Genomic DNA, 14,910 nt, shown 5'->3' with positions numbered 1-14,910 from the left:
ATAGTTTAATTGTTGCTGTTGGTTCACTTGTTTGACTTGTTTTATTATATTCATCTTAGATAATGACCAGGAATAGATTATAATGGTTTTATATATTCAGAATAATATTTGTGTTATATTTTGAATGCCTTAATTTGATATACCTATATTTCTTTGAGTACTAATTTCTTATTTCCTAATGAGACACAAGATACAGTAGCCTCTGTATTCGAAATCTTAACAAAATTGTGTGTGGTTCATGGTGATGGGATTTTTATATTCTAAAATCTACATTTTAATTATATCTATATAAATTATATAGATATCTAATAAATTTGTGTGCCAAAGTACACACATCCCAAACTAGTTAGTAACTAAAGATGCTTTATGTCCTTAACCAAATTAGGCTGAAGAAAATTCACAGAATAAAATTATTTCCTGGCCAGAATGTCCCAAATTATATTCCTTCTTTAGAATATATCCCTCTTCAATAAATTATGGAGTATACATAAGGAAAGCTAAGGTAGCATGACATGAATATTTGATTGACTCAGTGTAAATCAAACCATTACTTGAGCAGAAAAAAATATTAGGATAACTGAGTTAAGTGAAACCTGAATTCCTTTCCAAAACAAACAGACACACTTTGTATCAGGCAAGTTTTAAGGATATTAGTACCATACTACTTTAATTATCTATATAATACTGTGACTGAATGTCCCAAAGAGACTTTAAAGGTTAAGAAGATTCAGAGATGAATTGTTTATTTAAAGTAAACAAGAAGAGTAATGTCACCCTAAACCAATTGTCTTCAGAGAAAAACAGGATGAATTGGAGGTGGGGGAGCCTAAAACTAATGGTGGTTGGAAAATGATGCCTGAAAGAAGAAAGGTAATAAGGAAAGTATTTAAGTATATTCATCTGACCATTAAATATTTAAGCTTCTACTGACTATAAGCCTCTATATGCTTGTGCTAATCTCCACCATTGTGTGATGCTGAAAGGATATGTAAACAGCTTTCATTGTATATTCAACAGTCATCATATATGCCTAAGCAGTCAGTGTACAAACTTCCAGTTAGAGGTGAATGAGCTCTGGGAATCTAATGTACAGCGTGGTGACTATAGTTAAACAATACTGTATTGTATATTTGAAAGTTGCTAAGAATCAGAGAACTCTAGATGCTGGCAAGGATGTGGAGAAACGGGCACCCTCCTACACTGTTCGTGGGAATGTAAACTGGTACAGCCCCTCTGGAAAACAGTGTGCAGGTTCCTCAGGAAACTAAAAATAGAACTCGCCTATGACCCAGCAATAGCACTGCTAGGAATTTACCCAAGGGATACAGAAATGCTGATGCATAGGAGCACATGTAACCCTATGTTCATAGCAGCACTCTCCACAATAGCCAAAACATGGAAAGAGCCTAAGTGTCCATCAACGGAAGAATGGATCAAGAAGATGTGGTTTATCTATACAATGGAGTACTACATGGCAATGAGAAAGAATGAAATCTGGCCACGTGTAGCAACATGGATGGACTTTGAAGGTGTTATGCTGAGCGAAATAAGTCAGGCAGAAAAGGACAAATACCATATGTTTGTGTGTATAGGAGGATTGGGAGGAACTTAACGGAGGACCATGGGGGAGAAGAAGGGGAGAAATGGTGGGGGAAAGGGAGAGAGGCAACCCATGAGAGACTCTTGAATGCTGAGAACAAACTGAGGACTGATGGGTGTGGGGCGGGAGGGGGTAGATGGGCATGGAGCAGGGCACTTGTGGGGATGAGCACCGGGTGTTATATGGAAACCAACTTGACAATAAACTATTTGTAAATAATAATAATAATAAGTTGCTAAGACCATAGATTTTTTTAAAATATGACAAAAATTTAATTTCCAAGCATAAAAATTCCTCTCTTATATAAAAGTTACATAAGTTTTCCATCTTCTTGAAATCTCCTTTCTCCCTCCGACCCCAGTGACTCATCCATTAAGACCCAAATTTCATTTTATTTGACCCTTTCTGTCATAGTGTGAAGTGATCAGATAATTCTTTCTAAACAAAGAAAAATACCAGAAATCCAGAAAAATGATCAGAAAAAGGATGTTAGATCATTAGAGTTGACTTATCATGAAGTGGATGTCCAACACTTTCTCATGACAAAATGTTTCACTGTCCATCACTACTCATCAGTCATTCTGGGGAAAAGCGTCAGATCCCAGGCTCTCAGGTGATGTCCCTGAAGCTAGCTGGAACTGGCTGCAGATGCCCAGAATTTTGGAATTGGGATTTCCAATTTAGGCATTGTTCTTTCCTCCTGTTCTTAAGCCATGGCATATGGAGTCCAGGCAAATGAAGCAGCAGCAGCAATGAGGATAACTCAGAATATGAAATGTGAACATGATTCCATATTCTTATTCTCAAGCATTCTGACCAAGTGACCTAAAGATAAAGATGAACTCATCCATGTTTATAAAATAAAATACCATTGGGACTCGAAATTTATTGACAGTTAATAAAAGTTTTTTCAAGCAATATGAATCCTGGGGTAGTGAGGCCATTAATTAATCAGCCCATCCTAAGAGATGGATTACGGACTGAAGCATTTTCAATACAGCCCTTTAGCACCAAAATGTTTGATTTTTTTTTCACATCACATGTGTCCTGCTCTCTTCTAGTCTTCAAAGATTCTTCTCATGTTTGTAATTAAAGCCATATTTGCTATCATAAGCTAGAGTCACCTGAACTCCTTTTGCTCTGAAACCAGGGACATAGAACTGCTTCATTTCTAATGTTCTCCTTAACTCTATGCTAGTAAAAGCAGGAAGCAATAGTATTTAACGTACAAGCACTTCAAATTCTACATTCAATGTTTAAATAACCACACAATTTTTAAAACACAAGTCGTTTACAATACCTATTAGAAGTAGTAATGCATTTTTTTTCCTCATCATGTTGTCATTATGTTAAGCATTTTTGGAATTTCTCCTTATTGCCTTAAGATCCACTTGTAAGCCACACAGGAAATCAATCTTGCTTTATATTCCAATGTAGTATGGCATACAAAAATAACATTACCCCACTGGATCTCTCACACAGTAGACATGGCCTTCTTGATTTTGGTTTCTTTTTTAAAATTTAAATCCAAGTTAGTTAACATATAGTGTAATAATGATTTCAAGAATAGATTTAGTGATTCATCACTTATATATAACACCCAATGCTCATTCCAACAAGTGTCCTCCTTAATGCTCCTTATCCATTTAGCCCATCCCCCCACACAATAGCCTTCCGGCAACTCTCAGCCTGTTCTCAGTATTAAATAGTCTATTATGGATTATCTCCCTCTCTGTTTTTATATTAGTTTTTTTCCCCTTTCCCTTATAATCATCTGCTTTGTATCTTAAATTCCACATCCGAGTGAAATTATATGATATTTATCTTTCTCTGACTTATTTTACTTAGCATAATACACTCTAGTTCCATCCACATTATTGAAAATAGCAAGATTTCATTATTTTTGATCACGAAGTAATATTTCATTGTATACATATTTTGCATCTTCTTTTTTTTTTAAACATTTTTTTAAAATGTTTTATTTATTTCTAGGAGAGAGAAAGAGAGAGAGACAGCGTGAGCAGGGGAGGGTCAGAGAGAGAGGGAGTCACAGACTGAAACAGGCTCCAGGCTCTGAGCTGGCAGTCAGCACAGAGCCCGACGCCCTGCTCGAACCCACAAACCGTGAGATCATGATCTAAGCGAAAGTCGGACGCTCAACCGACTAAGCCACCTAGGCGCCCTGTATTTTGCATCTTCTTTATCCATTCATCAATCAATAGACATTTGTGCTTTTTCCATACTTTGGATATTGTCAATAGTGCTGCTAATAAACATTGGGGTACATATGCCCTATGAAATCAGCATTTTTGTATGCTTTGAGTAAATACCTAATAGTGAATTTGCTGGGTTGTAAGATAAGTCTATTTTTAATTGTTGAGGAACATCCATACTGTTGTCCAGAGTGGCTTTACTAGTTTACATTTTCACCAGCAGTGCGAACAGGTTCCTCCTTCTCCACATCGTTGCCAGCATCTGTTTTTGCATGGGTTGTTAATTTTAGCCATTCTGACAAGTGTGAGGTGGTATTTCATTATGATTTTGATTTGTATTTCCCTGATGACAAGTGATGTTGACCATTTTTTCATGTGTCTCTCGGGCATCTGGATGTCTTCTTTGGAAAAGTGTCTGTTCCTGTCTTTTGCCCATTTCTTCATTGGATTATTTGTTTTTTGGGTGTTGATTTTGGTACATTCTTTATATAATTTGGACGCTGACCCTTATTCTGCTATGCCATTTTAAAATATCTTCTCCCATTCCATTGGTTGTCTTTTTGTTTTGCTGATTATATCCTTTGCTGTGCAGAAGCTTTTTGTCTTGATGAGGTCCCAATAGTTCATTTTTTTCTTTTGTCTCCCTTGCTTCCAGAGACATAGCAAGTAAGAAATTGCTTAAGGCCAAGGTCAAAGAGGTTGTTGACTGTTTTCTGCTCTAGGATTTTGATGGTTTCTTCTCTTACGATTAGGGCTTTCATCCATTTTGAGTTTATTTTTGTCTTTGGTGTAAGAAAGTGGTCCAGGTTCATTCTTCTGCATGTTGCTGTCCAGTTTTCCCAACATCATTTGCTGAAGAGACTGTCGTTTTTTCATTGGATACTCTTTCCTGCTTTGTCAAAGATTAATTGGTCATACATTTGTGGGTCCATTTCTGGGTTCTCTATTCTGTTCCATTTACTTATGTGGCTGATTTTGTGCCGGTAACATACTGTCTAAATGATTACAGCTTTGTAATACCTCTTGAGTCCGGGACTGTGATGTCTCCTGCTTTGGTTTTCATTTCCAGGATTGCTTTGGCTATTCGGGGTCTTTTCTGTTTCCATACAAATTTTAGAATTATGTGCTCTAGCTCTGTGAAGAATGCTGGTGTTATTTTGGCTCTGTTGGTTAAGCGTCCAACTTCAGCTCAGGTCATAATCTCACAGTTTGTGGGTTCAAGCCCCATATCGGGCTCTGTGCTGACAGCTATCTCAGAGCCTGGAGCCTGATTCAGATCCTGTATCTCCCTCTCTCTCTGACACTCCCCTCTTCACGCTGTCTCTCTCTTTCAGAAATAAAACATTAAAAATATTTTTTAAAAAAAGAATGCTGGTGTTATTTTGGTAGGGATTGCATTGAATGTGTATATTACTTTGGGTAGTCAACATTGTAACAATGTTTATTGCTCAAATCCATGTGCATGGAATGTTATTCCATTTATTTGTGTCTTCTTCAATTTGTGTTATAAGTTTTCTATATTTTCAGTGTTTAGATTTTTCACCTCCTTGGTTAGGTTTATTCCTAGGTATCTTATAGTTTTGGTGTAATTGTAAGTGGAATAAATTCCTTGATTTCTGTTTCTGCAGCTTCATTATTGGAGTATAGAAATGCAAACAATTTCTCTGCATTGATTATATCCCGTGACTTTGCTGAATTCATGTGTCTGTTCTACCAGGTTTTTTGTGGCGTCTTTTTGCTTTTCCACATAGAGTATCATGTCATCTGCGAAGAGTGAAAGTTTGACTTCCCCTTTGACAATTTGGATGCCTTTTATTTATTTGTATTTTCTGGTTCCTGAGGATAGGACTTCCAGTACTGTGTTGAATAACGGTGTGCAGAGTGGACATCCTTATTGTGTTTCTGACCTTAGAGAAAAAGATCTTAGTTTCCCCCATTGAGGATGAAATTAGCAGTAGGTCTTTTGTATATGGTTTTTATGATCTTGAGGTATGATCCTTCTATCTGTACTTTCCTGAAATTTTTTAATCAAAAAAGAATGTTATATTTTGTCCAATGCTTCCTCTGCATCTAATGAGAGGATCAAGTGGTTCTTATCCTTTCTTTTATTAATGTGATGGTAACTGTTTGGTTTGTGGATAGTGGACCAGCCCTGCATCCCAGGAATAAATCCCACTTGATCATGGTGAATAATTTAAATGCATTGTTGGATCCAGTTTGCTAGTATCTTGTTGAGAAGTTTTGCATCCATGTTCATCAGGGAAATTGGGCTCTCCTTTTTGGGAGGTGTTTGGTTTTAGGATCAATGTAATGCTGGCCTTATAGAATGACTTTGGAAGTTTTCTTCTAGGTTTTTTTTTTATTATTTTTTCTGGGACAGCTTCCAAAGAATACATGTTAAATATTTCTTTGAATATTTGGTGAAATTCCCCCTGAAAAGCCATCCGGCTCTGAACTCTTGTTTGGTGGGAGATTTTTGATTATTTATTCACTTTCTTTGGTTATGGGTCTATTCAAATTTCTGTTTCTTCTTGTTTTAGTTTTAGTAGTTTATATGTTTCTATGAATTTGTCCATTTCTTCCTGATTGCCCAATGTGTGGGCATATATTTGGTTATAATATTCTCTTCTTATTGTTTGTATTTCTGCGGTGTTATTTGCAATCTTTCCTCCTTCATTCATGATTTCATTTATTTGGGTCCTTTCTTTTTTTTTTTTTATCAATCTGGATAGGGGTTTATCAATTTTGTTAATTCTTTCAAAGAACCAGTTTCTAGTTTAATTGATATGTTTTACTGTTGTTGTTTTTAATAATTTTGATATTAATGAAATCTACTCTAATCTTTATTATATCCCCTTTTCTGCTGGTTTTGGGCTCTATTTGCTGTTCTTCTTCAAGCTCTTTTAGGTGTAAGGTTAGGTTGTGTATTTGAGACCTTGCTTGCTTCTTTAGGAAGACCTGGATTACTATATATTTCCCTGTTATGATTTCCTTTGCTACATCCCATAGGTTTTGTGCTGTCATGTTTTCATTTTCACTGTCTTCCAACTATTTTTTAATTTCCTCTTTAATTTCTTGGTTAACCCATTCCTTCTTCAGTAGAATGATTTGTAGTCTACAAGTATTCATGGTTTTTCCAATTTTTTTCTTATGGTTTATTTCAAGTTTCATAACTTTGTGATCTGAAAATATGCACGGTATGATCTTGATCTCTATGTTCTTTTTGAGGGCTTATTTGTTTCCCAATATGTGGTTTATTATGAAGAATGTTCCATGTGTACTTGAGAAGAATGTGTATTCTGTTGTGTTAGGGTAAAATATTATGAATATATCCTTTAAGTCCATCCAGTCCAGTGTGTCATTAAAAGCCATTATTCCCTTATTGATTTTCTGCTTAGATTATCTGTCCATTGCTGTAACTTGAGTATTGAAATCCCCTATTATGGTATTATTATCAACAATTTTCTTTAGGGTTGTGATTAATTGATTTATATATTTGGTTTTCATGTTGGGGGCATAAATATTAACAATTGTTAGGTCTTCTTGCTGGAAAGAGCCCTTAATTATGATATAATACCCTTTTTCATCTCTTGTTACAGTCTTGATTTTAAAATCTCATTTTTTTTCTGATATAAGTATGGCTGCTGCAGCTTTCTTTTGATGACCATTATCATGACAGATGTTTTTCCACCCTCTTACTTTCAATCTGAAGGTGTCTTTAGAGTGAATAGTGAAAGATATGAATTTAGTGCCATCATTTTGCCTGTAGAGTTGGTGTTTCTGGTGCTGTTCTCTGGTCCTTTAGTCTTTGTTCCTTTTGTTCTGTTTTGTTTTTTCTCCACTCAAAGATTCCCCCTCAAAATTTCTTGCAGGGCTAGTTTAGTGGTCATGAACTCCTTTAGTTTTTGTTTGTCTGGGAAACTCTTTACCTCTCTTTCTATATTGAATGAAAGCCTTGCTGGATAAAGAATATATATATATATATATATATATATATATATATATATATATACACACACACACACACACANTATATATATATATATATATATACACACACACACACACACACAAACATATATATATGTACACATATATATGTACATATATATATGTATTTTTTCTTCTCATGAAGAAATGATGCTCTGCAAATACTATGAGAAGAGATTATTAGAATTCTGTTCCATGTTTAAGCCAGGAATGCCAGGGTCTGTTGTGGGTACAGCTTGTATGTATTTCAAGTGTTTTTATCTTAATAATTCAGTAATGGAATATCACCCCCGGATAATAATGCTCACTTGTGCATTTTTGACCTGCAAAGTAGATGAATTCAACGTATCCAGTCCACAGTTCTTTGGAAATCTGTGGAAGAGTCCTCTTGGACAGGAGAAGGCCCTTGAAGAGATATTAGAATACGAACTACTTCTTATACAGCAACTTATTGTCCACCTAATTGTCCACAATCCTCATAGACCATTTGAGGGCTTTCTCATTGATTTAAAGACTCGCTACCCCATGATGGAGACTCCAGAGATGTTGAGGAAAACAGCCGATGACTTTCTTAATAGAATTTCATTGACGGATGCTTACCTTTTATAGACACCTTCCCACATTGCCCTGACTTCCATTTTATCAAGTGCATCTTGAGCAGGAATTACTATGCAAAGTTATTTATCAGAAAGTCTGATGCTGAAAGAGAACAGAACTTACTTTTCACAATTACTAGATATAATGAAAAGTATGAGAAACTCGGTAAAAAAAATATGAGCCACCCAGATCTGAAGAAGTTGCTGTTCTGAAACAGAAGTTAGAGAGATGTCACTCTGCCGAGCTTGTCCTTAACATAATTACGAAGAAGAGGAAAGGCTATGAAGATGATGATTATGTTTCCAAGAAACCGAAACATGAGGAGGAAGAATGGACTGACGACGACCTGGTTGATTCTCTCTAACCATTTGAAAATGACTTTTCAATGCTAACTAATCAACAGAAGGATGAAACCTATCTGACATTTAACTTTATTTAAAAACGAAATAATGTGAAAGCATTAAAGATATTAAACTTTTTTGTTAAATTTTTTCCCTTGCAGGATAGCTTTATGTGAAATAAAACCTATTCAAAGGAGCCAGAATATCACCTGGTTTAGATAGTCTTGCCCCATCATGACTAATATCAAATTAATCTTTCTATAGTAGTCAAAGCTATAATTTATTTGCCTATATTGTATAAAACAAAATACAATATGCAAACCTATTTTTAAGCTGAGTAGTCTGCTTTAAATGTGCTAGGGAATGTTTTTTGCCCTCTACAAAAAAAATATAATATTTAGCATGTGAATATATCCTGCCACTCCTTTCTGGTATGCCATGTTTCTGTGGATATGTTTGCTTATCCGTGTATTTTCTGAATTTCGGTATAATGTACCTTTTTGATTGCTAGTTTTTGTTGAATCTAATGGGAGTTCTCTGTGCTTCTTGGATTTTAATGTCTCTGTCCTTCCCCAGATTAGGAAATTTTCCATTATAATTATAATATGCTCACACAACCCTTCTGTCCCTTTTTTCTCTCTCTTCATCCTCTGGGATTCTTGTGATTATGTTGTTATTCCTTTTAAACAAGTCACTGAAGTCTCTAAGTCTTGTATCACGCTCTTTTGCCTACATTTCCCTCTTTTTATCTACTTCATTATTCTCCCTAATTTTGTTCTATATAGCTGATTCATTGCTCTTCATCGTCTATCCTTGTTGTCATGGCATACATTTGATTGCATTTTGGTTATAGTATTTCCAATTTCGCCCTGACTTTTACTTCTTTTATGTCTGCAGACCGGGATTCTATTCTTTTTTCAACCCCAGCTAGTAGTCTTATTATCGTGGTTGTGAATTCTAGTTCAGACATTTTGCTTATATCTGTGTTGATTAAGACCCTGGTTGTCATTCCCTCCTGTTCTTTCTTTTGGGGTGAATTCCTTCATTTTGTCATTTTGGAGGGAAAAAAAACTAAAATAAAAAATAAAACTTAAAAACAAAACAATCAAATAAACGAAGCTAGACCCTAGGTGTGTTTTGGTATGTTTTTTGAAAAAGAATAAAGAAAAAGGGAAAGAAAATCATAAAAGAAAAAAGTTAAGAATACATTTAAAAATTTAAAAATGTATGTAACAAAATAGAATAAAACAAAATAAAAAAATGAAATAGAATAAAATTTTTAAAAGTACAAAATAATTTAAAAATAAATTTTAAAATTTTAAAAAGAAAATAAAAATATTTTTTTCTCTTTCTATTTCCAAGAAAACAAAGAAAAGGGAATAAAAATAATTTAAACAAAACCAGAATCAAACAAAACGAAGTAATCAATGAACCAGCAAGCAGAATTAAACCCAAATGAATTTACATCCAGTTTTACCTGATGCTATGAATCACTCTAAAGTCTATATACTAAGAAGGTGGAGGGGCTTGTGCTGGTTTTCTAGGGGATATGCTTGGAGGTTGCAAATGGGCAGGGCTCCGTGTTATGGTTCAGTTCTCCACTAGGTGGCACTGCTTTACTTGCTGGGAGTATATCAGCATAGACTATATGTGCATGCACAAGCATGTTCCTGTGTGGGAGACTAGGGAAATCCAGCTCCCTCATCTCTGGCACAGGAATTTCATGCTCTCACCTACCCACAATCAAGCACCCCTCCTTTGTCACAGACTCCCCACCTATACCCTGTCTTTGTCCAACACATCAGCCCACCAAAGGGCACCTCCATCGAGAGTTTTCTCTCAGATGGGTTTGTGTTTCAAACCCCACACTTCAGAGACCCCTGTGGCTTGGACCCATGTTGACTTTCTGGGGGAGTGTTTCCCTGAACAATGGCCGGGTGACAGCTCGCCCCAGAAAATGTTTATATGATCATGCAATAGCAGATGTTCAGAAGTTATGAGAAATCACAACACAAAGCTGGCACCAGGTTTCACTGCACTTTGTAATCTTTGTCCCAATACCAGCAAATATAACTATTCTCCAGAATCTGCTCTGACCTTTGCCTTTGGGGAGGCCATATGGCCTCTACCAAATATTCTCCAAGCAGGGGAACCACTTCTCTCCATGTGGCACACAGAGATCCTCAGACCCCGCTGCCTGCTCCTAGGGACTCACCTTGCATCCTCACCAGAGCTTCCCAAGCACTAAGCTCTGGAACTTCAGACTCTGCATTCCACTGTTTATAGAATCCTGGTGGTTTTGAAACCCTCTTCTTTCTTACCATCAGTGGTTTGGGGAGCAAATTTCTTGTTCTGTCCCTTGTTTTCACTCTCTTCTTTTCCACTAATTTTGGATGAGTGGTTTTCCTGCACTCTCCTGACATGCTACACTCTCCACCTTTCTCTGTCCTCTCTGTGCAAAAACAGTTCCCAACCCTCCACAGCTTTTCTCTCCCACAGGTCACCTCTTTGCACAGTGTGCTTCCTGAGTTCTGTGGCTGAAATTATGCAGATTGTTTGTTAACCCTCAGATCAATTTCCTAAGTGTGCAAAATGTTTTGGTGCCAATCTAGTTGTGTTTCAGGGACAAGACAAGCTGAGGATCTTCATGCTGTTCCACCATCTTAACTTGAAAGTCTCCTATGACCATAAATCTTAAATGTTTTCACCACACACACATGAAAAATGGTAACTAAGTGAGGTGATGGATGTGTTAATTAACCTTATTTTTAATAACTTCACAATATAAACTTATATGAAATCATTACATTGTATATCTTAAACACACAATGTTGTATATTATATCTCAATAAATCTTGAAAAAAGTATATATAGAAAACGATGGAACTTGTATATTCTTTTGATGGGACTGACATATTGTAAAGATTGAGATTCTTCAATAAATATTTCTGTTGTGTAATGAGTATTCCATGGAGAAGTCTCAGGACATAATCAAACTTGAAAAGTATTTTGAATCGTGTCTATAGTTTTATGCCTAATAACATAATTGTCATACCAATAAAAGTCAAAGAAAAATTTTGGCATTTTGAAGTTTATGTTTGTGCATATAAAAATTACCATTAGCCTTGCAATGGAACTCTACAAATTTATGGTTCCACTCCAAGTAAAAATATGAATCATGACATTTCACTTTAATGGAAAGTTAGATGGTAATTATAGTGAAATATTTAAGATTGGAAGGCTAATTAAAACTTTACCTAATGCAGCATATTTCTCTTAGAAGTTGATGTGCCCAAATTTCCATTTGACATTTGCAAATTCACTAAGAGAATAAACCATATTTTCACTCTTAACATCCCTTTTAGATTAGATACACAATATCCTGTAGAAACAAATGTTCATAGATCTAAGGAGCAGTTTCATGCTGTAAATCATGCAGAGCAAACTCTTCACAAAATGGAGAACTATCTGAAAGAGAAACAACTGTGTGATGTACTACTTATTGCTGGACACCTCCGAATCCCAGCCCATCGGTAAGTATCCTTATGCAGACAGAGCATTTTGTTGGTAAAGCACTTGAATGAGAATGAATTGGTCCATTGGAAACACATTATAATGCTGAGAAAATTATATTTTTATCCTTTTATGTTGAAAAAGCATTAGCATATCTGATCCATTTCCCTGTGTGATATTCAAAAGAGCCAAACTTTATAGAAATTGATGTAAAACATCACAAACCCTCAAAAGAAAATAAACTGAATTTACCTTTGTAATTTCACTATACTTTACTGAACTGTGAAAGATTTATGCAGATAACAGACTCAGGGTTATTAAAAACTTATTGACTGCATTTCAAGCTTTTCAATGAGACAATGTCCTAATTTAAATTCCTTTGAAACATTCCTATTTTCAGGTTGGTTCTCAGTGCAGTGTCTGATTATTTTGCTACAATGTTTACTAACGATGTACTTAAAGCCAAAGAAGAAGAGGTCAGGATGGAAGGAGTGGATCCTAATGCACTTAATTCCTTGGTGCAATATGCTTACACAGGTAAAGTGGCATGGATTAAGTCATTCAATACTCAAAATAACTCTATACTATATAACTTACATTATTATTATTTCTATTCTGCAAATGAGAAAATTAAAGGATTGACTAGCTAAGTAACTTTCCAAAGGCAGTAAGGGGCAGAATCAAGTTTTAAGTTCAATATTATGAAAGAGTAAGAGGTAAACAATATAATATAAAAACTTGACCGTAAGAGAATAAAGCCATGTTCACACAAAAATATGAGGATATGTGTGTCTTTCTCTTGAATGCTATAGGTACATTCTCATTTGTAAAAATTAGAGTGGGAGTTTTCACTCTGTATTATTCCAACTCTGTATTAGAGATTTAGTCTCTTCCTTTGAAATAATAAAGTCATATTTATTCAGACTATAAGGCAAAGGTAACAAGATGAGTTTGAGGGCCAAAAAATATTTATTGATTGATTGATTCCAACTTTATTGAGTAATTAATTGAAAAATATAAGTGTATTATTTAAAGTGCACTATATGATGATTTGCTATACATATACAAGTGGAATTATTATCAAGATTAAGGTAATTACTAATAATTATATTAATTATTATTATCTTAACTATAATCATTAATAATGATGCACACATTATGTCCAATAGTTAATTATTTTTGTTGTGAAAATGCTTAAGATATACTCTCAACAGGGGTGCCTGGGTGGCTCAGTTGGTTATGTGTCTGACTTCGGCTCAGGTCATGATCTCACCATTCATGGGTTCAAGCCCCGTGTCGGGATCTGTGCTTACAGCCAGCTCAGAGCCTGGAGCCTGTTTCAGATTCTGTATCTCCCTCCCTCTCTGAACCTCCCCTGCTCATGCTGTCTCTCTTCTCTCTCTTTCAGAAATAAATAAAACATTAAAAATTTTAAAAGAAAAGATATACTCTCAACAATTTTCAAGTACACAGTACCCAGTACCATATTATTAACTATAGATGCCATGCTTTACACTAGATTCTCAGAACTTATTCTTCCTATAATTGAAAATTTACACCCTTTGAGATGAACCTCCTTATTTCACCACCCTAGCCCCACCCTGGCAACCACAAATCTACTTGACATTCCTAAGAAGATAGATAGATAGATAGATAGATAGATAGATAGAGTTTTATTTATCCATTCAATTGTTGAGGGACCTGTATGTTGTTTGGTTGTTTACATATCTTAGCTATTATGAGTAATACTGCAACAAACATGGGAGTCCAGATGTCTCTTAAGATCTGTTTCATTTCTTTGTACATACATTCAGGAGTAGAGTTTGCTGGATCCTATGGTCGTTTTGTTTTCCAATTATTTAAGGAAACACTATACTGTTTTCCATAAAGCTGTATCAATTTACATTCCCACAAACAATGCGTAAATATTCCCTTTTCTCCAAAATATCACTGACATTGGTTATCCCTTCTCTTTTTGCTAAGAGCCATCCTAATAGGTATGAGTTTTGATTTACATTTACCTGATAATTAGTGATGTTAAGCACATTTTCAATTCCCTATTGGTTATTTGTATGCCTTTGGAAAAATTTCTATTCAGGTTATTTGCTAATTTTAAATTGGATTATTTGCTTTTGTTCTATTGAATTCTATGAGTCCTTCATATATTATTGGCATTACCCTTTTATCAGATACATGGTTTGGAGTATTTTTCTCTCATTATATATATATTGCTTTTTCAATATATTTTATATTTTCTTTGCTATGCAGAAGTACTTTAGTTTCATGTAATCCCATTTGTTTATTTTAGGTTTTGTTGCCGGTCTTTTTTTTTTTTTTTTTTTACAGTTTATTGTCAAGTTGGTTTCCATATAACACCCAGTGCTCATCCCCACCAGTGCCCTCCTCCATGCCCATCTCCCCACTCCACCCCACACCCATGAGTCCTCAGTTTGTTTTCAGCATTCAAGAGTCTCTCATGGGTTACCTCTCTCCCCCTCACCCACTATTTCCCCCCCTCTTCTCCCCCACGGTCCTCCGTTAAGTTCCTCCTAATCCTCCTATACATGCAAACATATGGTATTTGTCCTTCTCTGCCTGACTTATTTCGCTCAGCATAACACCCTCAAGGTCCATCCATGTTGCTACACATGGCCAG

General features: G+C 35.4%; 1 protein-coding gene and 1 pseudogene across 1 annotated transcript in view; both read left to right on the top strand.

Moving 5' to 3' along the window:
• Positions 1 to 14,910, top strand: part of KLHL4 (kelch like family member 4) — a 177,031-nt gene that overhangs the window by 115,231 nt on the left and 46,890 nt on the right. The window contains 2 exon segments of the mRNA XM_039221751.1: positions 12,107 to 12,274; positions 12,655 to 12,791. Coding sequence (XP_039077682.1) covers positions 12,107 to 12,274; positions 12,655 to 12,791 — 305 coding nt within the window.
• LOC120223549 lies at positions 7,948 to 9,060 on the top strand (annotated as a pseudogene).

This window comes from Hyaena hyaena, unplaced genomic scaffold (assembly GCF_003009895.1).
Source record: "Hyaena hyaena isolate Hyena2069 unplaced genomic scaffold, ASM300989v1 scaffold_1017, whole genome shotgun sequence".
Lineage (NCBI taxonomy): Eukaryota > Metazoa > Chordata > Mammalia > Carnivora > Hyaenidae > Hyaena > Hyaena hyaena.
Note: the sequence above shows the minus strand (reverse complement) of the source record. Positions and strands in the feature narration are given on the sequence as shown.